Here is a 27,436-nt window from a genome sequence, read left to right on the forward strand (position 1 = left end):
TTTGTTGCAGTTGCAATTACAATCGCCCTCGCATTGGTGGCAACTGTCAACGCTGAGGAGTGCGGCCAAGAGGAATTCACAAAATGTGCGGAACCGCTGGAGATGTTGCATTTAACATCAGAATTTTCAATTGGTGCTGCCAAGAAAGAAGAACTGGATAAACTTTGTCAGTAAGTAACATTTTTAATTTATATAATTCGATCTAGATTTCCTTTTTTCTTTTTTTTCAATTTTAGTTTTTAATATCCACAACATAAACATTTTTGTATGAACATATAAATAATTGGGGGGTAAATACATTAGGATGATAACTTTTAGGCATTAAATCGATTTATAAATTTTATTAAAAAAGCTATATTTTATTTTTATCGGACCTGAACATTAAAAAATGTTCAAATATCTTGTGAGGAATGTTATCTGACGTTTGAGCTTTTGAATCCGTTTATAAACAAATTGGTATCGCTATAGTTTCTAAATTCGTCACTTACCGCAATGAAATTTTACATGTTTCTAGTTGATTGACAGTTCTAGGTGATGGTGGGCAGATTAGGATCAGTGGGTAATCCCTCGAAGTTGGTCACCCGAGTATTATTTTTTTTTTTAATCGACAAAAATCCATTTATGATCTGAGTGAGCTGAAATAAAATAAAATATAACCACTCCTTGAGAAGATATACAATCGGTGCTTTGCGTTTTTAGAATGTTTTACTCATATAATATAATTTTCTTTAAAATTGACCACGTTTGGATGGGGCTGTTGGAGGCATTGTCCGCATAAATGAGTCAAAGTTTATATAACACGCTTACGCATTACAGAACAATATAACTTTAGAGATTTTTTTGTTCTATATTTAAAAAATAAAATTATTTGATAATAAAACCACTATTTTTCTTTCTACAGAGTCAGTCGGTGAAATGGAAATCTTGGGAACGTTAGTATCAGGGTAAAAGTCAGCTAGAATAAGTTTCAAACTTTTGGGGAAATGTTGAATATTTAAGTTTAAAAATTGATTCCTTAAAGTTTTTTTTCTGTGCAAAAATATCGTATTAGTTTTCTCAAGAAAAAATCCTGGAATATTTTACATTTACACAAATCTGATCAATCCTCCTAATATCACATACTTACATATATACGAACTTATAAATAGTAGCAAAATGCATTTATACAAGTATATATAAACAATATGACATTTTCATTGGAACTAACAGCGAAAATGGAAACGCTAACTATACTAAAGGAAAAAGACAAGGATAATGCTGAAGGAATCTAAAAAAGCAAAAAAAAAAAATGCAACGAATTATATAAAAAGGGAATGAAATGAAATAACTATAACTGTAAATTAGTGAACAAAACTAATTGCGGATGATGGTATTGTTGGTCCCTTGTGCTTTCGCAGTTGTATAGTAAAACTATAAACATTCATTTTCCAGATTTATCTGTGTAAAATTATTTAGTCACACAGTTACTTGAAGTTCTACAGTTTTACAATTCTTCACAGTTGCTTCCTTTTATTTGCAGCATCATTTAGTGGTGGGTATATGAGTGAATCTATTTATGTTATCCTTGTGTTTGAATTCTAGCGCGGGGGACTATTTTTGAAAATTGGTATTGTATGCTTTAACTGGTTACATTGTGAGGTCATAAATTAGTTAACAAATAAATAAATAAAAAAATAAAAAAAAAACATTTTGCAGCGGCAAGTTGCAAAACTTAAACTTTTCTTCATGTATAAAGCATTACAAACAAAAATCCAACATTTATTCATTTGTTTTAATTTCTTTCTTTTCTGATGTTTTTCTCTTCTTATTTATGAGTTTAAAGTTTTCCACAAACAAGAAATAAATATTAACAGCAAAATAAACGACAAAAAGGACAACGTGGCAGGCAGCAAGATTTGAATGATAGCACCACCTCATATGTGATAATCCTTGTTCCCTTCATCCAACAACAGTCAAATTGAATTTGTGAAGTTTTTTACGTCTGTTTTTACATTTTACACTCAACACCAAAGGAATTGTCTTCAGTGACCATTGGCAAAACATAGCACGAATCAACTAAGTTTTGGCCACTAGCTTCTCAGTTTAAATGACTAAAAGCACATACATACACACATTTGTATGGATGTAATAAAGGTTAGGAAAAATAACAAGAATATACATAGAATGCATAATACAGAGATGTCCAAGTCGATAATATAGGCAAGGATTGCCCAGTTTCATCTGTTACTCTTAAAGCATTAAAATGCAAAATCACTTAAAAAACAACTATAACCATACTACTTTCAAAATTAACAGTTAACTCATTATTTTATCACGGTGATGACTTTGGAGCCAAGTACTTACTACGCTCGCTTACAAATCACTACTTAAATAAGTACTTACTTATTTCATTAGGCGCCAAATAACGGTTTTAACACAGAAAAACAACAACACTTTGAAAAATTTTACAGAAGATAAAAACTAAATAATTTTAAAAGTATTATTGTTATGAAAATTATATTTTCTTATATGTATTAAGAATGTACTAACATCAATAAACACATAATAATACAAGAGTCCCTCCAACCATTATCTATAATGTTGCTTTTTAGGGCTCTTTGGCGAGTACCAATGATTAATTTTTGTTACGCCTTTTTTAATTTCATGTTAATACAGACTGTGTTTTTGACAATAGAGTTCTAAAAATTGCGACAACATGGTTTGGAAAATAAACTAATGTTTTACAAAACTATCTATCCTCTAACCCTTATGGAGATAAGGAATACAGTTGTGGGGATCCGCGAGTAATTCGAATATCGAAATTCTACATCGTTATCAATCTAAAACTCTAAGAATGATAGTAGATGCTTCTTGGTTATTATACCCTTCACCTTCGTGAGAAGGGTATATATAAGTTTGTCATTCCGTTTGTAATTTCCAAAATATAATTTTCCGACCCTATAAAGTATATATATTCTGAATCCTTATAGATAGCGGAGTCGATTAAGCCATGTCCGTCTGTCTGTTGAAATCAGTTTTCTGAAGACCCCAGATATCTTCGAGATCCAAATCTTCAATAATTCTATCAGACATGCTTTCGAGAAGTTTCCTATTTAAAATCAGCAAAATCCGTCCATAAACAACGGAGATATAAGCAAAAATCCTCTGAAAATTTCATAAAAAATAAACAACAACAACACTGCTTATTCATTGCGTTGTGTATTTTGTTTTTGTTTTTCTGATTATTTTGTTTCGTATGTTTGAATGGCTGACAGAGATACAAGCCGAGACGGCTCAAATCGGCGGCGGCTGGCCGCCGATAATATTTTGCAAGCCGCGCCGCCGCCGACTTCATTCGGCTCAAAAGCTAAGCCGGCTTAAACGTAGCCGCTGATAAAGATTAGAATCGCACATGTATTTCAGAACATAATTTCACCAATTTGAACGGAGTTGCCACTATTTTAAATTCTTATGGCAAATTGAAAAGAGTTGCCACACAATATTGTGCTAATATTAAAATAGTGAAAACTACTATAAATGTCCATTTTCTGCAGAATAAAACTTATATAGAGACAGGTTTCTATGTAACAGACTATTATACAAAGATTTTTCAATATAATAAACCTTATAAGGTCAATTTCTAAAGAAAAAGTTACATTGAGCCGACAATTTAGCCGCCGCCGATATTTTCTGTAATAAGCCGCCGCCGCCGACCAAAAATGGTTGCGCCGCCGCCGCCGATCATTTCGCATCGGCTTGTATCTCTGATGGCTGTGTGTTTCATTGCCATGTGTATGTTGTTGTTGTTTCTTGGTGTATTCAGTTTCGTATGTTTGGATGTCTGTGTGTTTCATTGCCTTGTGTATATTGTTTTTGTTTCTTAGTGTATTTCGTTTCGTATTTTTGTATGTCTGTTGGTTTTTCTGCCTTGTGTGTTTTGTTTTTTGTGTGTTTATTTCGCTTAGCGTTGTTGTTGTTTATTTTGTTTTGCTATTGCTATAATTATGATATAGTAGGGAAAATGAAATAAATTTAAATTTTATAAAATTGATATTTTTTAAATACACTATGGTGAAGGGTATAAAGGATTCGGCACAGCCGATTATAGCACTCTTACTTGTTTTTTTTTTATTTCATTAATTTATTTATTAAAGAAATCATACAAAAGTACTAAATCCCTTAAGCCTTTGGGCTTGACAGCAGGATAAATAATTATAAAAAATTGTTCATTGTGAACTTATAAAAAACTGCTTAATTATTTTTTTCCTTTTCATAACATTTATAGTGTTTAGTATAGTTAAAGTTTATTCATAATAGTTAGTAACATAACAGGTAATGTGCTCTTTCCATACTCATCTTTCTTGACTGCGACACCTGGTGTTGCATCCGTGGTCAATAAGATGTAGGAATCTACAGTCATTAAAAAAGTCCAAAAGAATTGAATATACATTGAGTATATTCAACTCTTTTGGAAAACTTCTGATGTATTCCGTTTGTAATTTCTACAATATAATTTTCCGACCCTGTAAAGTGTATATATTCTGGATCCTAGATATAGATAGTGGAGTCGATTAAACCATGTCCGTTTGTCTGTCTATCCGTCTGTTTGTGTGTGTTTTGAAATCAATTTTCTGAAGACCTCAGATATTTGTGATCTTGGTCTTCAATAATTCTATGTGACATGCTTTCGAGAAGTTTCCTACTTAAAATCAGCAAAATCGGTTCATAAATAACGGAGATATGAGCAAAAGTCTAAGACAACCTCTGAAAATTTCGATCAGATTGGGCGTTTTTACGTTGTGTTTGCTTGTTTATAATAAACAGTAAACAGCTGGAAACAACAACGTTTAGTATTTGTTGTTTTGGATTTATTTCTTTGTCACAGAGATGGGAAAGCATTTATGAACGTAATGCGATTTTTTTGGAAAAATTAAAGAAAAAAATCTTAAGTTTAACACTGTGGCCTCCGGTAGGTTAGTGGTTAGTGTTCTAGTCTGGTAGACCGGAGGTGGTGGGTTCGATTCCCACCTAAGGCACTGGTTAAGGAGCGCACAACAGGCCCGATAGAGGCCTAGGTGTATTTCTTCGGATTTGATGTATATACATCCTCCTTTCAAACTAACTAACTAACTCAAACTAACTAAGTTTAACACTATGTGAATGATATAGATTCGGCACAGCTGAATGTAGCACTCTTACTTGTTATAACTAAATTTGCTTATTATTGTATCTAAATAGATTGCAAATAAATAATTTAAGCAAAACAATTTTATGTTGTCTAAAGCTGATGAAACGGCTGAATCGATTTTTTAGGATATCTTTTATTTTGAAATTCCAAGTGGGCGGACGCCCACTTATTAAATAATTATTAAAAGTAGTATATCTCAAAAACTGGTACGACTAGAGTCCTCAAATTTGTCACGAACAACTTTGACAAATATATTAATACTTGGGGGGAAAATAGGCTAACTAGCAATAGTGTGGCATATCCCATGCTTACATTGCTTCCCAATACTAAATGACGTAAATTTGGACAACTATAACAGCTACAGTTCGATAAACTTTAGTGTCAATATTAAAATTTTGTGCAATAATGGGCGGATAAGAAATAGTGGGCATGTCATCCCCAATATAAAAATAGTACCAAAATTCGTATTCGTAGTGAATGGGAGTGGGGTTGAGAAAGGGTTTATTTATATTGTTTCTAGGTTATCGAATCAGCTAGTTATATATTAAAGTTTGCTGATTAATTGTACTATGTATATATGTATGTTTGAATGCAAAATCAAAATTTAACTTGTTTTATTTCATAATGATTTCCAAAATATTTTGACCTTAGCGATGCACAGTGAGACATTTGGCACTTTTAGAACGACATTAATCAAATATTAGTGATATTGAGTTCTAATTTTAGTTACAGTTAGCAAACAATTGGCCAAACGCTCCACATAATAATCAGCACGATAAGACTGCTGCCACGCCCATTTTTTACAAGTATATATTGAATAAAAATTAAATTTTTGGTCGCATATATCTCAAAACTTTTGCAATCGATTTTGAATTTTTATATATTTTTAGAAAGACAATTTTATACAGATTGCTATTTATTTATAAGAAAAAAATATAAATATTTGTAGCACAGTCTCTGCAAAAAGTTAATAAACCCAATTTTCCTATTTAAACACATTTTCAACGTTTAGATACTGTTTTAAACGGGTTAGTATTATCCGAATTGTCTCAAATGCTCTGCATTGCAGTTTTAATGCATGCTCTTCTATAATTTTTAAAAACATGCTTTATATAACCACCCTAATGAATATTAGGGTAGTCACTCTTAGAAATTTTTATCAAATTGTACAAATATTTGCAAATAATTGAATGCAACATTAACAAACCATTTATACTCTAATTAAAATTTAAAATAAAATATAAATTCCGCGGTTTTTACAAAGAACAAAATAAATTTATAATCTATGAATTTAAATCTGGAAATAAACAGACAATTTTACTTTTTAAATAAAGCTATGACACCTGATTGGCTTAAGTAATTGTTTTTTAAAAGCACTAATTGTGGGCTAATATATGGTGCCAAGGCCAAAATTTATGTATACCCCTAACGTGAGTTTACACTTAATATAAAAAAAACATTCTATAGGACACTCTATTTTTTTTGAATATCTCTGAAGATCGCAGCCAATTTTCATATATATGTTTCTATAGAAAATTTCCTATGCAAGGGTTATAATTAGATAACTGCAATTGGCTGCAGTCATTAGATCTATTCCATTAAATATATAATATTTAAATATATTTTTATTATTAATATAATTTTTCCTTAGAGTTAAAAATAAAACCTTTAAAATTGAGCTTTTGTCTAAGAAATCATTGCAGAATAATCTTGAAGTACTAAATTATAATACACTGACGAAACTATATAAATATCTGAAATATTTACCAAGATATACGCATTCAAAATTAATATGCCGCTTCAGGAATATTACAAGAAAATTATTTTATTTTTAAAAGTAGCAACTTTGAGCACCTATATTTCGGGTTAAAAGAACTCTGCAATATTTTTAGTTATTTTTCTATAGTATATGGAATGTTTACTGTTAACTATAATAACAAGCAAGACAATTGGAAAGCGTTTAATTTTTTATTTTTGTCGTTCTAAAAGTACCAAATGTCTCACTGTGCGATGGCCCAGATAGTTTTAAAAGAAACTATTCAATATTTTCAATTTATTTATATTTGAATTCTTAGGCGAATCTTATTGTTATATAAAAATTATCAGTTGTTTGGACATGACAGATATCATGTGTCACCTAATGACCGGACCAAAAAAAATAAACACCAACAAAAAATGAACAACTAAATAACGCCTTTCATCTTTAGCTTCAGTTTCAAATGTTTTTAAAACTTCCTCATCAATTTTGTGGGAGTGTTTGGGACTGATTAAAAAGAACCATGATATTTTCTACAACATTTTAACTTTTTTAACTTTTCATTCAATTCTGATTTATGCCTTGTCCCCATGTCAATCAACATTCTGTTGTATCCCTTTTTAAAATTGTACGTACTTTAAAAGTACACACTCACACACATACACTGGTGCATACCAACTGATGTGTGTGTGCTTTTTCATGATATTCCTAGCAGTTTTACAAGGTTTCAATGTATCCCATTTATGTACATTGGGTGTATTTTTGTCAAATGTATAACAATTGTTAGAAACATTTGAAATACATATGTATGTATATGACTTAACTAATTTAAAGATATGTATGTCACTTATTTCACTCACCAAGAATTAATTTTCCATTTAAGTGTGACATTATTCTGTGCAGTATAAATCCCAGCAAAACTTTGCTTACAGTTCTACAAGTAACTATTTTTTTAATGCATTAGATCATTATTTACGATCAATCAAATAATAAGTATTGGATTTGTTGTACGGCAGCGGAGAATCTGAGAGATTTCGAGTTCAACTCCATAATAAATTCAACTTTTCTAGTAGAATTGTTATTATTATGTATTTTATAATAATAAAAATAATAATTTTTATTCGATAAGTTCTGGTGAATTTGTAAGAAAATCTCTTGCTATCGTGAATTTTTATTCACAGTCACCCCAAACTGCAGGGTTGCTATATGAAGTGTATTTGGCGTCAAACTTTTTTTTTCAAATTCTTTTGAACGTAACTGTTTCAATACAACTAGTTCATTCATACATATTTTAACTGAATTTATTTTTTGTTTTCCATATATACATAGACGTTTTTATATTTTGTTTCCTTTCTTTTTTTTTGTTTTGTTTCGTTTAGTTGACTTATTTATTATTTGTCCAATTTCTGTTGATTGGCGCAACAATGACAACAGAGCAGATTGAAATAAAAAAAAAAAAAAATGTTGTTGGTACTTTTTAGATTATTTCAGAGTACGTTCTAAGCTTCATTAAAAATTCTAAGCGGATCATCAAATGTTTTCTTATTAACTTAATATAAACTTTTTCATTTAATTTTTTTCCTATTTTTTACAAATTTAATTTATGTTGTCTTCCAATACGAATATCAGTATGTATGTCCGGTAACTAGAAATAACTAACTGTAAATACAAACATATGTACAGTGGACGTCCAATAGTACGTATACTCTTTATTACGAATATCCAATAATACGAATGGCAAAATTGTTGCATTGTCTACTCTATAGTACGAATAAAGTCACAATTTTTCTGTTCGATAGTACGAATAACGCATTTTTTATGGGAATTTTGGTTTTATTTACGTATGAATGAAGTTTTTATTATGTTTTTATTTAATTATTTCGGTATCATTCATCTTAAGCTCAGTAATTTTGAAGTTTTTTTGTATTTATTACAAGTGTTTTGTATTTTTAAAAATCCTTTACACACAATTTACTGCATGTATATTTACAAATCAACAATTATTTAGTGTTATTAATTTATTTTATTGGAATTTTGGTGACCCAAGAGAAGAAATTAAATTGGATGATAACGCCAATGAGGAAAGTATTTTATTAGTTCCCGACAATGACTCTGCTGAGAACAATATTGAAGCCTCAAAAGCGCTGTTATTGAAAAAGCCGTAAGAATCATTTTACAATGTAATAAACATCGATGTTAAATGATGGATTTTTTAATAAGTAAAATGATATTTATATACATATGTATGTATGAACTGTTAATTTTGAAAGTAGTGTGACTCCACATTCCAAACAATGGGTTTAAGGATAACTATTCTAATTTTTAAGAGAAAATTATAAATTAGAGAATTGTGGTATATTACATTCAAGTTTCTAATAAAAGTTTTATGTAATCTGAACATTTTAATACATTTTAGAACACATATGTAAATTGCAAGTTGTCTTTGGCACACATCTTTTTAAAAACATTAAAATTTAAAGCCTTCTACATATATCTCATTTCAACCATTGGACTCACGATACTTTCAAAATTAACAATTCATATACGTAAATATGTCCCTTTTATGCCTGGTTATGTACAAGAAATTTATTTAAAATAATACACGTTTATTATATTTTGTTCCGTTATGTAATTTTTCATGAAAAATAAAACAAAAATAAATAAAATCCAATATTTTATGTGTATTATTTGAATTTAAACATACAAAATGTGTTGTTCAATAATACGAATTTTTCGGTATTACGAAAGGGCCTGACACTATATAATTCGTACTAGTGGACGTCCACTGTATATTAAATATTAGGATATTAAGAAGTAAAAACGTCTTGTATAGATGTAACATCATGGTGTATGTTAAACAGCCTATTGTATTTTATGTATGTACATTAGGTTGGCTCACAAATGAACTCTAAATAAGAGAAATACGAAGAAACACCTAATGCAAGACATACAGTCTGTGACCGCTAATTCAACCAAAACCACGAAAATGAAAAATAATATGCTTATTCATGTTGCTACCGATTTGAACAACTTTGCAATTTCGCAAACAACTTTCTCATATTGTAAATACCCAACAGTTCGGTCGGACAGTGCCGAACTACCTATTTAACATACCACTTAGGGTTGTCCCTAGCCACCGACTGTCCAAGTGACTAACTATTTTAACAATTTTCTTTCCTTGTGTGTAAAAAACAGTTGTTGGCGCGATCCTATAAAACTCAAAATAAAGTACTTACGTATCTGATTATATGTAAGTCATTATAAGAGTACTTAAAAGCAATTCAGACAGTATGTAGTAGTCATTGAAAAGTGAGTGGTTATTACCAAGTTTTCGCTGGGATTACAAACAATTATACTTAATACTTAATGTGAAATATCTGAATGCGATGATATTAACATGTTCAATGTTTACACTTTGCATTAAGCTTCATTTTCACACAAAATCCTTTTCTTTATTTTATAAAATTATTTTCCTCTAATATTTAGATATATTTGGATATATAACTTAAAGAATAAAATAAGTACTAACAAATCGAGGGTAAAATGCATATGCAAATTTGTTGGTTTCTAATTTGTAGGTAAAAATCTAATTTGAGCTGGGAACATCGGCATCTTATGTATTTGTTCTTCATGCAAGCAGAGTCACTCTAATATACACAAGTTTAACAAACTTTTTATACTATTGACTATTGTTTTCCTATAAATTAGAATAAATATGTAAAAGAACTTATTATTCATGTACATAAAGTTTTTATGTTCAATATAATGTTCTTAGAGTGACACTGGATGAATGTTACAATAATATTTGTGATATTATTCGGCTCTTAAATTAAGGATTCTGATTTGTTTGTTTGCTTTGTAAACCACCTGGTATGGTATGGCTGTCGATAGGAAGTATATTCAGTTCGCATGATCCTTTCAGCAAATGTCCTTTCAGCGAAAGAATAAAAAGAGGAACGAACACTGACTGGTAGTATCTGAGCTGTTGGATTACATTGCCATCAATGTCAAGCGGCAGCAGAATGTTACTCAGCATGAATTATTCACTCACAATCAGCCAAGTGTCGCAGTTGAACAAATATTCAGTGAGAATAAAAAAGTATCATCCATCCTTGTTGATGCCTGACACTTGACATTGCATGTAGTAAAATACAAAGGACCATGCCAAATGATTAGTGTTTACATTTATTATTTTGAGTAACCGGGTTGTGGTGGGTGAATCGGAAGTAAAGATTACTTTTATAAAGTTCTCAGCTGCACATTAAGTGTGAATGTTATTTATAGCACTATGCATAACTTCATAAAAGAGTAAAAAGCCGGTAAGAGAATGAAAACTAAAACATACAAATTTGCCACAACATAGTTTTGCATAAGCCAAAATGGAACTGGCAATTTTTGTAGCGATCGGCCTCATACAAAGTATCAAAATTGTTTCTGGTATAGTTTTCCAGATATATGGTTTTTAATATTTACATTGGGTTTGAGACCTAGTTATACTTTCCTGAAGGACTGGGCAGTGCTGAATCCAAATCTGATCTCAGATTTTCTCCATCACATCTGAGATTTAAGATATCGTTTTGAAAAACGCCTTGTATGCCATCCGAAAGTCCATTCTGCAAACTTTAAAATAAAGGTTTAACATTTTACATATTTTCATTCTTCTTCGTGATATTGGTTAATAATCGGATAATTTAAAATTATTCGGTTAATCGAGTTAAATGTTTTTTTTTATATTAAACGTTTAATACTTTTTCAAGGATTTTCTTTATATAAAAAATAAAATTAATATTTCTCACTTCTTCGTATTCAATTTCTTGAAAAATAGACTAAATTAATGTTTATTTTTTTTAATTGTATCTTTTCGTGCCAAATCCTTTCACATAGATCATTCAGATCGAGTCGAAATTAAGTAAGCATTAATAGGAGAGTACCTTAACGATATATGTATATAGATACTTAAAAAGATGAAATCGCAGGAATGTTCCTTAATAATGTGTTATTTTTCCTTAATTAATATTTTATCTTTTATAAAGGAAATTATTTAAAATAGTGATCATTTGAGATCTGTTCCACAAAAGTAATCTATTTCATTGCAAATATTATTGGGATACGTGGTACATTTTAGTTTTTAAAACTTTCCCTATGTAATTAATGCAGGCATTAACCATATTAAGTTTTTGAAAACATTCTTGGATCATCAATGTCTTCATCACATGAATCGGATGAATTAATCATAACGGTAATATAAAACGGTAGCTTTATTTTTTACATAAACTTCAAATCTCCTTTCTTGTCAGAACACCAATCAGGTTGACGTTAAAAGAAATTGAAATTAACTTCTAATAATTTTTATACTAAGATCGGGTTTGTTGTGGGCTCCTTTATCAGTGTCTCTAGAAAACTAACTACTAATCTACCGGAAGCACACCAAATGATAAATTTACTAATCGAATAAAATTGTGAGATGAATTTTGAATTATGACAGTTTTTAAGCAAATGTACATACATATGTATGTATATACATAAATATGTACATGTATTCAAGTACTTAAGTTCTGTTGTCTGGATTAAAAACTCTTTTATTAATTTTAAAACAAAAAGCATTTATCATTGGAATGTTTATATTCCAAAATTTCGAACACAAAAGTGGGATTTTAAACACGGTCCTCTTCGATTTCGATGAAATTTTGAAAATTTTACATGGCCTTTGTTGACAATAGCAGAGTCTCATTGAGTTGGTATTGACTTCACTAAGACCTTTTGTGCAGCCCTTTGCTTCACCATTGGAGATATGAATGCATGTACTTTAAATCTAAATTATTATACGATTCTACACAGAAAAAAGTTTCAGCATAAATATTATGAACTGCTTTCATTGACTAAAGTTAATAATATTTAAGAACAAAGTATAACAAGTAGTCCGACTCTTTGACAGCAGTACCTAACTCTAAGCATGTGTTAGTGAAAAAGTACCTAACTCTAAATATGTGTTGGTAACAAAAATGTATATGTGTTGGTGCGTTTTGAACACACAGAGTTTTATAAAAAATTACAATTTTAAATTTGTTTGAATTTTCAATACCAAAAATTGAAACTCTGTTTGTAAATTAAAATTCAACAACAACAAAAATGAAATGTCAATAAATAGAAAAAAAATTTTTTCCATTTTAAGAAAATTAAACAATATTTTATGTGAAAAGTGCAATGAATCTATTTTAAAAAATTACGGATTTTTTGTGGATAACTGAAATTTCGCGTACGATCCTTAAAAGTGGTAAAAAAAGAAAGGTAAACTTTTGAGGGTTTTGACAAGTTTAAACTTCTCACAAGAGAGTTGAATTCACACGGAACTCGTATATGTGAGAGAGTAATTTCCTATATGTGAGAGTCGGACTACTTGTTATACTTTGTTTAAGAATAAGTTCCTAAATTGTATGAATTTTTTCATTTTTATATTTTTAAACATAATCTAGAAGCCTTGACTTAAAATATTAAAAATTTTCTTTATATTTTTCTGTTTGTTAAAAAATGTTTGAAATTTTCTTTAGAAAATTTTTTATTTCTCTATGATTTTTATTAGATTGAAAACAATGAAATATGCGCGTAACATGCAACATTTTCTGAAGAATAGATGTTTAGCTATATGCTGGTTTTTTTTATTTCATATTTTGTTTTCCAGCATTTTTATTTATTTATCATAAAAATTGGCTAATATGTAATTATTTTCTAAAAAATCGAAGATATTAATAGGTAACTGTTATTTATTTATTGCATTTTTGATGAAAATCAAAGAAAATGAACAAAAAAACAAAAAAATCTTTCATGTACAAATTCATACATTTTATGAACTTTTAATATTCTGAATGAAAATGGTTTGGGAAAAAGAAGTCATGTTCGATTCATTCAATTTATTTCAAAATTCATTCCTAATATGAATTATTTTTTTCTGTGTATAGGTAAATTTAGGAAATGTTAATCTAATTTCAAACAATAGATATACCAGAAATATTTTGAACTACATTAAAGCATTCATTTAACATTATAGAATAATGTAGAATTGAAAAATGTTTCTCAATGTAAGACAGCTGTAGACATGAAGGTAGAATTAGTTACACTATTAAAGATAATTTGAAAACTATTTATTTTAGACGCATTAAACAAAATTTTATTATTAATTTTTTATTAATAGTAATAGATAAGTCTTTGAAATACTAATATTTTGACTGACGCTGTTTGTATATGTACATATACATATGTATGTTCGTATGCTATAAAATCCTTCTAGTAAATTGTCTATATTTGCATACGATGTCATCTAAGTAGATTTATTTGTATGTCTTGTGACACAATTGCCATATATTCTTTTAAGCTGCAATCAGTAGAATAGTTGGGCATAATGATATCAAATACATAAAAAAAATTATATTAATATACAGACCTACCAAAAACAAACTATTTATGTATATTATTACATACATACTACGTTAGTACATGTTACTTTAATTTTGTTATCTCTTTCATTACACACTACAGTGGGGATTATATTACTAATGTATACTTCATTGGTTCTAAACCCATCTTAAATTATACTAATCGGTTCATAATCATCCTGAATCGTTTGTTAACTCTAGGATGAATCCTATTGCAAATGGTTAAAATCTGTTGATTATTTCACCTATCCCCCATACAACCGTACCCCCGAATAGGGCTTTACTCTCTGAGGCAAAGGAACTAAAATGGTAAACATATGGAATGAAAAAAAGAATCTTCATTTTTAATTTCAACTGATTAGTTTTACATTGTAAAGTTGCACTGATTTTATTAACGACACCTGTACATATACGTGTTAATGATTTATAGATATTACAAATATTAAGTATACGCCTAATTTAGAGAAGCATTTGAAAGTAAAAAAAACGATTTTGTTAAGTTTTTTTTTTGTGATTTTGATCTTAAAGTTTTTTTTATTTCATATGTTCACAATTTTTTTTAATTATGACAACTCAGAGAGTAAATCAAATGGTTATACATATTTCCATGATAAATTACACACAGTGTTACTATTGCAAAAATAGAAAGTAGCATTTAGGTATATATAAAAGATATATACCTAAATGCTATATATAAAAGATATACTGCAAAATTTAACAAATGTATAAGCTCCAAAGCCCTATACGGATGGTACGGTTGTAGCCGATTAGTATACTTGGAATATTATTTTATAAAAATGGAGTTGTATTTTTTACATTGGGCGATTTCGCAATGTTTTATTAAGTTGGAATTACCCACTTTTAAATAAGTTGATTTCTCTCTTTTCCATTCTCCCTAAATAATTCATGCAGTACTGTTGTTTATCAAAATGGATTTAAATATTAAATAAATGAAGTAAATAAATGTATGCACATGAAGCAACGTTTAGAAAAACTCTGTTAAATTTTAAATGATATAAATTTAAAAAATAAAATTGCGCTTCTCTTATACCCCAAATAAATCCGTTAAAATTATACAAATTTTATAAAGCATTAAGTAATACAGTTAATAGTTAATAATAAAACAATTAAATATTGTATTTTTATTGTTTTTTTTTTTTTCAATATGTTTGGCAAATAAGTTTACATAACAACACTTTTTTGTTACAGTGAATTGCGAAAAGGTGTTCGTTGCATACAAAGCTATACGAGGCGCTGCATGGATTTACAACAGCGAAATCAGTTCAACAAATTATATCATGGCACTAATCAATTTATAAGGGATTTATGTAACAAAGGAGAATTTCAAGATGGTAAGAAAACACAACAATTATTGAAAAATTATTACAACAAATTATTCTAAATTTAATTTTTATTTTATATCTAATGTGCGAAAAGTTAAATTAAATTAATAGTATTTTTTTACGAACCTGCAAAAATGTTGCTCAAAGATTACTTTACCAAACTTTACAGTTTTCCTAAAACTTGCGACCTGTAGTTTCATTATAAAGTTTACATGAGCAGACAGAGACTCAGGACTCCGAGTCGATTGGTACTAGCTTAACTTAATTTGGCTAGTTTCGAGAAAATGACTGTTCAGTACAAAAGTTTGACCATGCAACGAAAAATTCTTTGTGGGTTTGAATACACTACACTGGGGTCCTCAAGTCTAAATATTAGATGTAACTCATTTTTCATTAATTTTTTACAAAATACTTCACTTTAGTCACTTCTTAGTTTACACTATACTGGGGTCCTCAAGTGCACACTCCTTATTTCGAGCCTTTTTTATTGTGGGTTACAAATAATATATTATTTCCTTTAATATTTCTTATTTTATTTCCCATTGAACATAAAATTTCGGTTTATACGTCAAATAATGCTTTGTGTATATATCTAGTACGAAACTAATTTAATAATTTCAATTTTCTTTCTTAAATCTGATAAAACAACAAAAACAATTTCAATGATTAGTCATCGATAAGAGGATACTAAAAATTAAAAAAAAAAAAAAAAACTATAGCAAAAAAATGCTTTTGCAACTATTTGTTGAGAGAATGAAGACCCTGAATACATGATTTATTGTTCTTCAATTGCACTTTTGCTATCTGTATCGATGCAATAGCCAGCTGTGGCAAAACTACAATATACTACACACCCACACACACATCATCTGTATGCAAGTATTTTGTATGTAAGTTGTACTAGTTATACATATGTACGTGAAACATTCATACATACAAGAATACTTGTGGGATAATATCGACGCCTCCAACCCAAAACATTCTAAGTCGAAAAAGTGAGTTTTGAGATTTAAGATTTTAAATTTGTTAATACATATCTATATGTACATATATGCTAAGTATGCAAATTATTTTTATAAATTGCCAACGGATCGACAAATCTGAACCCTATTTTTACATGGTATAAGTTGAAGTCAATAGATTTAAAAATAAATTATGTAAAAGTACTCAGTTTATCGGGAGTAGGTCTCAAACTTTAAATATATCTATGAAAATGTGTATGCTATGTACATTTTTTCATTTAAGTTCTGAGCGGATCGGCTGATCTGTACCAAATATTGAAAACGTTTTAAGTATACTTACAATGTTCTAGTTCGGAGGCGTCGATATTTAGTACAAACACTGATGATCAGCAATTTAGCAATTTACTCGTTAATATATTTTCACGAAAAGGGAATTATTACGAATATTTGTGTACAAACATTTCAAATATAGAATGAAATATATATATATACCTTTTTGAAAATATGAACTATAATTTTGATTATAGTTGTGTTTGGACAACGAAATATATATTAGGATATGCATGCATGTATGTATTCGATTTTCTTTGTTATGTTCAAATGCATATACAATCACAACCAAACATATCCGAACAAGTTTATAGAAATTTAACTCCCATTGACATTTATCCAGTAAACATTTTCGGCAAATGCCTATTTTCTGAAATAACCTAATGAATAGAGTAAATTTCCTTTAGATATGTATTTATGAGATTTGACAATTTTTCAGACATTTATAAACATTTTGTGCGAAGAAATTTTTTGGTTACAATTTTCAACAAAAAATAGCTTTATACTATCACAAAGTTTTAATTTAATTGAAAATCAGTTTTTCATGAAATAACTTAACTTAAATGAAAAACTTGTTCCAAATTCATTAAAATTCCACTCGAATTCACTTATTAAATGGTAAAAAATATTCACAATGTAATATTGAAAAATCATTCATTCGAGATTTAAAGAAAGAATAACTCTCAGATCTTAAAATGAGCGAAAAATTCGGCGATTGATTTTTTTATATTAATATTTCGTCGCCATAAAGTAAAGATTTTTTCATTACCTACGATGAATGGAAGGACGTGTAATTTAACCACTTTTTCTCTTTGATCTAACATTTCATCGTTAGTCTAAGCCAACAAGGTAATAACATTAGAAGGCCAAAATTGCTCGCAAAATTTTTGTGTTCAATTCATAAATAATAATTTCCATAACCAACACACAAATAAAAAACATTTCCATAACCAACACACAAATTAACTAAAGAAATGCATCTTTCTTAAGATATGTATTTCCTATAGTTCAAGAGCTTATTCAAATGGCATTCAAATAGCACAGTGATATAGTCTATGAAGCACGTTAACTTACTTTTTAAGAGGGTGTGAAAAATCGCCATTTTGAAGTTTTAACTTCGAAAAATCATAAATTTTATAGTTTTCAAATTTGATATTTTGTTTTAAGATACAAGTGTTGCCTTTTAATATAACATCATCAGCGGTGATGGGGGTATATGTATATAAGTTTGTCAATCCGTGTGAAACACTGAGAAATATTCCTCTGAGACCCAACAAAATATTCTTGGTCCTTATGGGTATCTTTACGAAATTTCACAAATATAAGTTTTATATCAATAGAATCCTTATAAAGAATTTTTTTGGACCGATATATTATTGGTCATAACTAACACATAAGGTTCCAATCTGAAAATCACTTAAACGCACATTACTTGTTCCAAATAAAGATTTCCACACAATGTTTCTGTTATTTTTTACGATGGGTGAGTAATTGGTCATAGCACCCAGGTCCCTTCCGAAAATCACTTAAACGCATATTACTGATATCGTTACAAAATTACGCACAAATACTATTTATAAGACTACCGGTTAGTCTGTAAAATTTTTCCTGATCGGTCGATAATTTATCATACATCTCAGATATAGTACCCATCCAAAAATTACTTAAACGCCCATTAATTATTATCAATTGTGAATCTTTTAAAATGTCATAAACTTCGTACACAAAAAAGTAAAATAATGCTGACGCAGACTGAAGCAAATCTCCTAGAATACGAAAAAAATAAAAATTTTCGTGTACAGATTTGTACAAAAAATGTCCATTGGGTAAGAACTTTGCACATAATCACACACGTTTAACCACACATAAAATATCGTAAAGCATTGTTTTGTGTATTGAAATAAATGAATGTATTTTTTGTGTCCATTTTGTATCATTTACCGGATTTCTTTCATTATCTTTGTGGCAGAATACCTGAAGCACGCTCCCTGCTCTGAAATGGCTAAAAGAGAATTCGAAGTGTGTGCCAACCGTTATAAGGAAACAATGGTATTTTTAAAGCCGAATAAAAATCAGGAAAGCCAGGAGAACATCACCATCAATGAAAACATTAAAACGATATGTTGGTAAGTGCAACCACAAAATGTTAAAATAAAAGAGAAAACAAAAAATTATATTTGTACCCATTAGACTTGCCCTTTTAAATAGATCTGCATTGGAGGGTTAATTTTGTTCATTAGTATTTAAAACAAAATGATTTAAAAATTTGAGACCATTCGGGAAATCGATTGAAAGTTGTAGAAGTACAGTGGGGCTTTTCTCGGTTTAATTTAACATTTACATATAAGGGAAAATAAATATCTAGGGTCTTATTCATAAACTTTTATCAAAGGTTTATAAATCAAATATTCATACAAAATTTGTACTAGAAACCTTTGATAAATGTTTATGAATAAGGCGGTTAAAATATAAGTAAATTGATAGCTTTTAAAATGTATTAGTGTTGTTTATGACAAAAAAATTAAAAATTGAATTTTTAATTGGTTACTAGTTTTATATAGGGGAATTTCATGTCATGTGACCCAACACAAAAAATCAATTTTGACCAAATTTGCACTAAGGTTAGTACTATTGGATAGTAGTTCAGACAGCTCTATCAGCTCTATCGGTCAAGAACTGCCGGACTTGGAGGGGGTCAAAGTTGCACATTTTGGTCATACAGGGTTTTATTCCAATGAATTTAACTTTTCAACTATTGGTCCTAGCAAAAATTGGTCAAAGGAGTTCTGATAGCTATTCTTCATACTTTCAAAAAAAAATTTAATAAAAAAAATAATGGGATGCGAGTGAGTGAGTGTATGTATGTATGTATGTATGTATGTATGTATGTATGTATGTATGTATGTATGTATGTATGTATGTATGTATGTATGTATGTATGTATGTATGTATGTATGTATGTATGTATGTATGTATGTATGTATGTATGTATGTATGTATGTATGTATGTATGTATGTATGTATGTATGTATGTATGTATGTATGTATGTATGTATGTATGTATGTATGTATGTATGTATGTATGTATGTATGTATGTATGTATGTATGTATGTATGTATGTATGTATGTATGTATGTATGTATGTATGTATGTATGTATGTATGTATGTATGTATGTATGTATGTATGTATGTATGTATGTATGTATGTATGTATGTATGTATGTATGTATGTATGTATGTATGTATGTATGTATGTATGTATGTATGTATGTATGTATGTATGTATGTATGTATGTATGTATGTATGTATGTATGTATGATGTATGTATGTATGTATGTATGTATGTATGTATGTATGTATGTATGTATGTATGTATGTATGTATGTATGTATGTATGTATGTATGTATGTATGTATGTATGTATGTATGTATGTATGTATGTATGTATGTATGTATGTATGTATGTATGTATGTATGTATGTATGTATGTATGTATGTATGTATGTATGTATGTATGTATGTATGTATGTATGTATGTATGTATGTATGTATGTATGTACATTTACATTGTTCAAATGTATAACTATTTTATATGTTCAAAATAACTATGTACTTTAATATATATATTTTTTAATTTACAGCTCCATTAATGAACTTGTCGATTGTTCGGAAAATGCTGCACGGAAAATATGTGGTGCCGATGCGGCAAAATTTACACGCGAGTTAGTCGATAAATACGCCAATAGCTTAACAAAGGTTAGTATTTTTCATGTTTCACAAACCTTCCATTACATCCCAACAAACACAAAAAATGTAGTTTAAAACTAACATTTTAATAGAAGTGAGTTTTATTTTGAAATTATGTAAATTTCAGTGTCCTTGATGTTATTTTGATATGCATACACATGTTTATTATCTTTATTACTAGCTATAACATTTTAAAAACGCACCTACTACATACCAAACTCTGATACCATAGAATGAATATAAATGCATGATGGGTATATTGCATATACATATGAACATACATACATACCTATGTTCATACATATGTATGTATGTTTGTACAGACGTACATTGAATATGCATCCGAGTACAATAAATCGTAAGAATTTGAGAATATATACATATGTATGCATGTGTACGAAATATTGCATACGAAGAAGTGACCTAAACCAAATGGTTACTTTTTGTTCCCCTTTTCTTCCCACTGTAGGTATTCTTTAACATAGTTTTAGCAATAAATCGTATAGTTGTTCTAACATTAAACCTCTGGTGTTTCATTCTTCTTTGCTTTTTTCAGATTTACTGCGAAGATTTCACACGACATCCCGAAATTTGTCGCAATGGTGAGGGCGATGCCGGTATTGCCTTACATAGTCCTTGGCAACTTATTTTTACTCTAACAGTGGCACTGTTCGTTTTGGTGGGCTATCAACAAACCACACTAACAAGATAGACGACACATTAGGTGTCAGTATTGTTGCAAAAATACAAACTTGCAGAACGTTGTTCAAAGTGCGATGAGGTCAAAGTTATTGCGTTGGTTGAAATGTCTTAATGATGTATGAATATTTGTTTTTTTGAAAATGCTATGTGGCAACGGAAATAGTAATACGATTGTTTTTCCATTGATGACTGGCTTGACTTAGTTCGATCAACGAATAATGTAATTTATTGACTTTAAATATCTCCCTCCTACACAATTATTCCAACCAGTCAATTCGAATGCAATTCCAAAATTCCTTAAACACTTGTGACGCAGGAAAGCACCAACCAAACACCCAATCAGCCAACACCCACAAGACAAATTATTGTGCCAGCAAATACATATTCAATAATATGTTTTGCTTAACATAAATATGAGCAATTACTAATTTAATTATATTTTTAATTATTTTTTAGAATATAATATAGACATAAATGAATATGTATGTACATATGTATGTAAATAAGACCTATGTATGTGTGTATTTAATTACGTTCTTAAACTACTTGATAGAGATTAGTGAGCCTATAGGCTTCAAAGTTGTAGAATTTCTTTAAAATACATTTTTGCTTTAAATATTTTTATATGCTGAATAATTAATATTTGGCATAAAATAAGTATATCTAAGAAAAATGTATGTGAGCGTTTAATAATTGAATCAAGGTGTACTTATGTATGTATGATTACCTGATGTGTAAATTAATAATAATTTGGTTTTTGTATAATTAAATCCATATCAACAAAGTTTAAAAGTTAGCAAATAATTTCAAAGTAATAGCAATCATGTACAATTCGTAAATTAAATACTTTTCTTAGATATAAATTATTTTAAGTTTCGTCACTCCAAAAAATATTTTCCCGCTTTTATTTACTACAAGTTTTATTTTAGATACATGGATTTTGTATGTATGTCCCCAGTAGTATTTTGAGTTAACTTAAAACTAACTTATGGTTAACTCCAAAGCTAACCATTTTGCTTATAAAATACTATTCAGTTTTGCAATGTAATGTCATAGGAACGAGTCAGTACTCACTATACATCAGTTTCAGTTTAGCAGAAGTTAGTTGACCAACATAATCCTACAGTAAGAGTAATTATTAGACCTAACATTGGCTACACACAAAATACTCCATATATTTTATAAAAATCGTTTTAACACTTATTTGTTATCAAATGAATATTTTTGCTTTATATTTAAAATTTATTGCATTAATTGCATATTCTTTACCATGTAAGTTTTAAGTTAAGTCTAATATTCGGCCCAGAATGATATTGGAAACATTTTGATACACCATTGTTCGAGAATTTAATACAAATTATTTGAAACAAATAAAAGAAAAAAATTAGAAGCAGAAGTTCGAAAAACACTTGTTTAAGGAAAAATACATACAATATGCCAAAATAAAAAGATCTTAACTTTTAATAGAATTGGGAATGTCGACCAAAAAGCCTAATTTACATACATATGTACATATATAGTATACACTTATATGAATTTACACATCGCACTTATTGTGAAGTACACCAAAAAACACCTTAAAACCACACATCGTCACCTTAATATAAGAAAGAAGTATCTAACATTTATATTTTTAAAATCAAAGAAATAATATTAAAAACCGATGAGGGGACAAGTTTTAAATAGTTATTATTTGACAAATAAAAAAATGTTTCCACGGAATAATACTAGAAAATTTAAAATAACTTTTTTTTAAAAAAACAAATGTTAGATACATCTTTTTTGTATTTAGATGGCGACATACAGAAATAGAAAATAATATTAGGAAATATAAAATATCTACACATCATTATATTGTACTTATTTTAGTAATTTAAGAATTAATTTAAAAATTCTAACTATTTTATTTATGTATATGTATATTTCTTGTTAACTGTTTATTATTTTTAGTCACTCAGATTTATGTATACGCAACAAAACATTAAATGTTATTACATAAATTATTTACCAAAAATACATACAAACATCATTGACTCTATTAAATTCTAGTTTTAGCTAATTTCAATTAAAGCTTTAAGCATACACTATATAGGAAATATTATGGATTCTAACTAAAATTTGCATTTATTTCATAAACAAGAAAAGAAAATTTTTATTAAGTAAATTTTCATATTATTTAAAAAATTTTCCGATTCCTCGAAAATCTAAAAAGTTGCACGTACTTCATATATACATTTTTACAGATTTTCGGATTTCTTTTTCCTAAAAAAAGTTTTTAAAGTTATAAAAAATGTGGGAAATTGGTAAGTTTCGTCTTTTAAAATAATGTCCTTAATCTTAAATTTATGAGTTTTATCGGAAATTACTCATGAATTATGTTTTTTCGTGAAGTTTATATTTTTCTCCTTATTTAATTATGTTGCGAGTTTTAATTTTGTATAATTGAAAAAATAATATACATATATTTTTTCATTATAATTTTGATATTTGTGTATATAATTTTAACACAATTTGTAGAAATTTAAATAAAATTATAATAAAAAGCAAAAAATATTTCGTATTTTAATAAAAAAATATGTTTTTTGTCCAGTTCAAAAAATTGGCCGAAATGTATTGTAAGTTGCGAAATAACTTTGGACCATTGGATCAGTTGAAAAAAATTACGAAAATAAATAAATTTAATTTTTTCCAAAAAAACATGCATTAAAACATTAATATTAAGAGAGTGTGCCAAACGATAGCAAAGTTCTATGGTGGATTATAATTTTTTATGGTGAAAAAATGTTTACATTTTGTTGTGCCAAACGATATATTTTCTTGTTGTGATACATTTTGACAATTGTCACAGATTAATCCCCAAAATTTATTATTTATTTTCATTTATCAAAATTAATTCAGCGGAAATCGTTATAAATTCGAAACCTAATAGATTTAGTAGCATACCTTAGGGATGAGCTAATACTTCAACGAATATTTGAAATACTAACTGTTAAAGGTGCAGTGAAATAACACTCAACGAGTAAAATGAAATAACACCCAAAACATTTTCCATACAAATAGGAACTTATTTCATATGAAATTACTCCTAATTTATTGGAACTTATTTCATATTTTTTATTTCTCAGGATGAAATGTATTGGGAGTAATTTCATTTTTGCAAATTTTGTTGAAATTGGAAGTTAATTCATTTTTGTTGGTATTTGTTTCATTCTTTTTGGGAGTTATTTCATTTTGTTGTAATAATTTTATAAACTTTGGTGGATAATGTATTTTGGATTTCCTTAAACAAAGTGTCGTGGACAGTCGGCCGGGCGGAAGGATTTTCAACTCTGGGGTATTTCGAACACCGGCTTCGCTAAATATAACCTTTCTTCGCACATTATGATTATGAACATTATATGACATTCACGCCAATTTAAAAACTAGTTGGTTTTTGAAAAACTAAATTTTAAAAACCAATACGTTTACAACATGAGTTTTTCAAACAATAACCAAATAAAGCCAAAAACTGTTAGTTTTTGGTTGGAGTAAATGGCTTATTATGATACTTCAAATATATCACAATTCCATATGACACTTTTAAAAATGTCCATGAGCATAGTGACCTAAGTTCTATGGCATAAAAATACTACATTTATTAAGAAAAGGCTTAATTTAGTGAAGCCGGTGTGTGAAATACCCCAGAGTTAAAACCCTTGCGCTGTCCACCGCGCTTTTCGAAGGAGTTGGGAGTTATTTCACTTCTGTTGGGTAATTATTTCATTGGAAGTTATTTTATACAAATAGATTCTTCGACTTGGGAATTATTTCATAGTTTTTGGGATTTGTTTCATTGGGAGCTATTTCGCAATTTTTGGGACTTAAATTTTTAAAACTCCCAAACTCCCAATTATTGGGAATAATTTCATTTTAAACTTTGGGAGTTATTTCATTTTAAAAGTTTACTTTTGATGAAATTGGGGGTTATTATCAAAAAAATCAAATAGAAAATATATGTATTTTGTTTTTACACTATCAGATTTGAAATAAAATAAAACTTCAATTTGAAAAAATTCAAAGATAAAATGTAAATTTTTATTTTGTTTCTGTTTTTATTTGAAATTTGTTTCCGTTTTTATTTTTTTCTTGGTTTAAATAAAAATAAAGCTCAAATAAAACGAAAAAATCCAATCGTTTTGAAATTTTTCAAAAAATTTTAAAAAATTATACGATTTTAAATTTTCCATCCGTATTTTCAATAAGTTTTATTACATTTTGTATCTACACTATAATATTTTTAATTTTATTTGAAAATTTTGACATGTCGTTTTACTGAATATTATGGTGTGTAGCCAGCTTAAGTAAAATTTAAAATTACACTAATCTCGCTTGTTAACTTTTTCTCTATTAACAATGAGTACACGTCAAACCGCCAAGAGAACAGCGTCAAAAGCTGATCTAGACAGCTTTGATTTCCAAACTCTAATAGAATCTGACTCACAAACGTATATATGGAAGTGGCTGGATAAAAAACTTTCAAAGCAAACTCGTAATAGTGATGACCAAATATCTAAACTTAATAATTATTTCACAAGAATTGCAGATATGATTAGAACACAAATCAAGAATCTGAAAATCGAATACTCAATGAACTGGATAAACGATTCTGTGATATACAGGAAGAGTTAAATGACATTTCAGAGCGTGATACTAAGCTTGAAACAGTGTCTGACGAAATCGTTGTGCTAAAAACTGGAATAGAGCAATTAAAAATCCAATCGCAAAAGCACTCCCCTGTCGCATGTGACCTGCGTATAAATGGTATTCCCTTTGAGGTCGGCGAAAACTTCTACAACATATTCGAGATCATCTGCAACGAAATTAAAATACCTACACCAACCCTACAATCCATATTTTGTATACAAATAAGAATGATAACTCACTAGATGCAGTTATCATAGTGAAACTAACTACCAAAGAATATAAAGAAATTGGGGCTTGTCAGTTGGTACGTTAAGGAGTTGTCATTCGGTACCTAACTCTAAGTATGTATTGGTAAAATTTTTGTATTAGTATTGGAGCTCCAACCACTTTTACCACACTTTCCAAACATACATACTTGCATAAAATCGTACATAAAAACTTTAGGAAAAATAAATAACATTTAAATTTCTACATTCGCAGATTTTTTAATTTATTTTGCCCACATCTAATCAGCAAACATTTAATAAATATATTTTTCGGACTTAAAATCTCTTTTTTTGCAAAAAAATAAGTTTATTTTAAATAATTTTTTCATTTTCAATACCAAAATATACAACTTTGTTTTGTCGATTTTAATTTCAACACACAAAAATTAATTGTCAAAAAAATTAAAAAAATATTTTTTTAGTTTGTGAAAAATAAAAATATTTCGGATTGTTAAATGCGATAAAATTGTGTAAAAAATTAAAAAATAGTTATGTGTTTGTGCGGTATTTTCGCGAAAAAGTTTTGAAGTATTGTGAGAGAATTGAGTTCTCACAAGTGAGTTGAATTTACACAGAACTCGTCTGTGAAAAGAAGGAAATGTTATTGTTGTAAAACAATGTCATAGTCCAACTTCTTATTATTCTTTGCTAACTACACCATATGACAAATATTTTTTCCTTAAATCATTAAATATACATATATGAAAAGAGCATAAAACTAACCTGAAACTTTCGCTTCTGGGTTCTTTCCTGCTGAAGAGAACAATCAAGATCAATTCTTCTATATCCATGAGAACTTAACAAATGGAAAATTTAAAATATTTCGTGAAGCAGTTTGTTTAATCTTACAATCAGCATACACTTATCGAGGCTTGGTATATGTGAAACGTTTAGTTTCAAAAATGCCTACTTATATTGAACATGTTTATGCACTGAAGTGTTAATTTCGCAACATTGATGAAGTTTATCATAATGCTTTACCAGAGGTAGTTATCAACTAGACTACATTAGTTACAAATAAAATGGGAGAAATTGTTATATTTCTTT

General features: G+C 28.6%; 1 protein-coding gene across 1 annotated transcript; it reads left to right on the plus strand.

Annotated features, from left to right (window-relative positions):
• On the plus strand, window positions 1–23,975 carry LOC119609907 (the record flags this gene model as incomplete). The annotated part of the gene is made up of 5 exons (XM_037964940.1): window positions 1–170; window positions 15,563–15,705; window positions 18,958–19,114; window positions 20,633–20,747; window positions 21,295–23,975. Coding segments are annotated over 5 exons (741 nt in total), but the record flags the coding sequence as incomplete, so codon positions are not given.
• Between the last annotated feature and the right edge of the window lie 3,461 nt (window positions 23,976–27,436).

This window comes from Lucilia sericata, unplaced genomic scaffold, assembly GCF_015586225.1.
Source record: "Lucilia sericata isolate MDLA Ls3-8-SP2 unplaced genomic scaffold, ASM1558622v1 Contig000025F_arrow, whole genome shotgun sequence".
Classification (NCBI taxonomy): Eukaryota; Metazoa; Arthropoda; class Insecta; order Diptera; family Calliphoridae; genus Lucilia; species Lucilia sericata.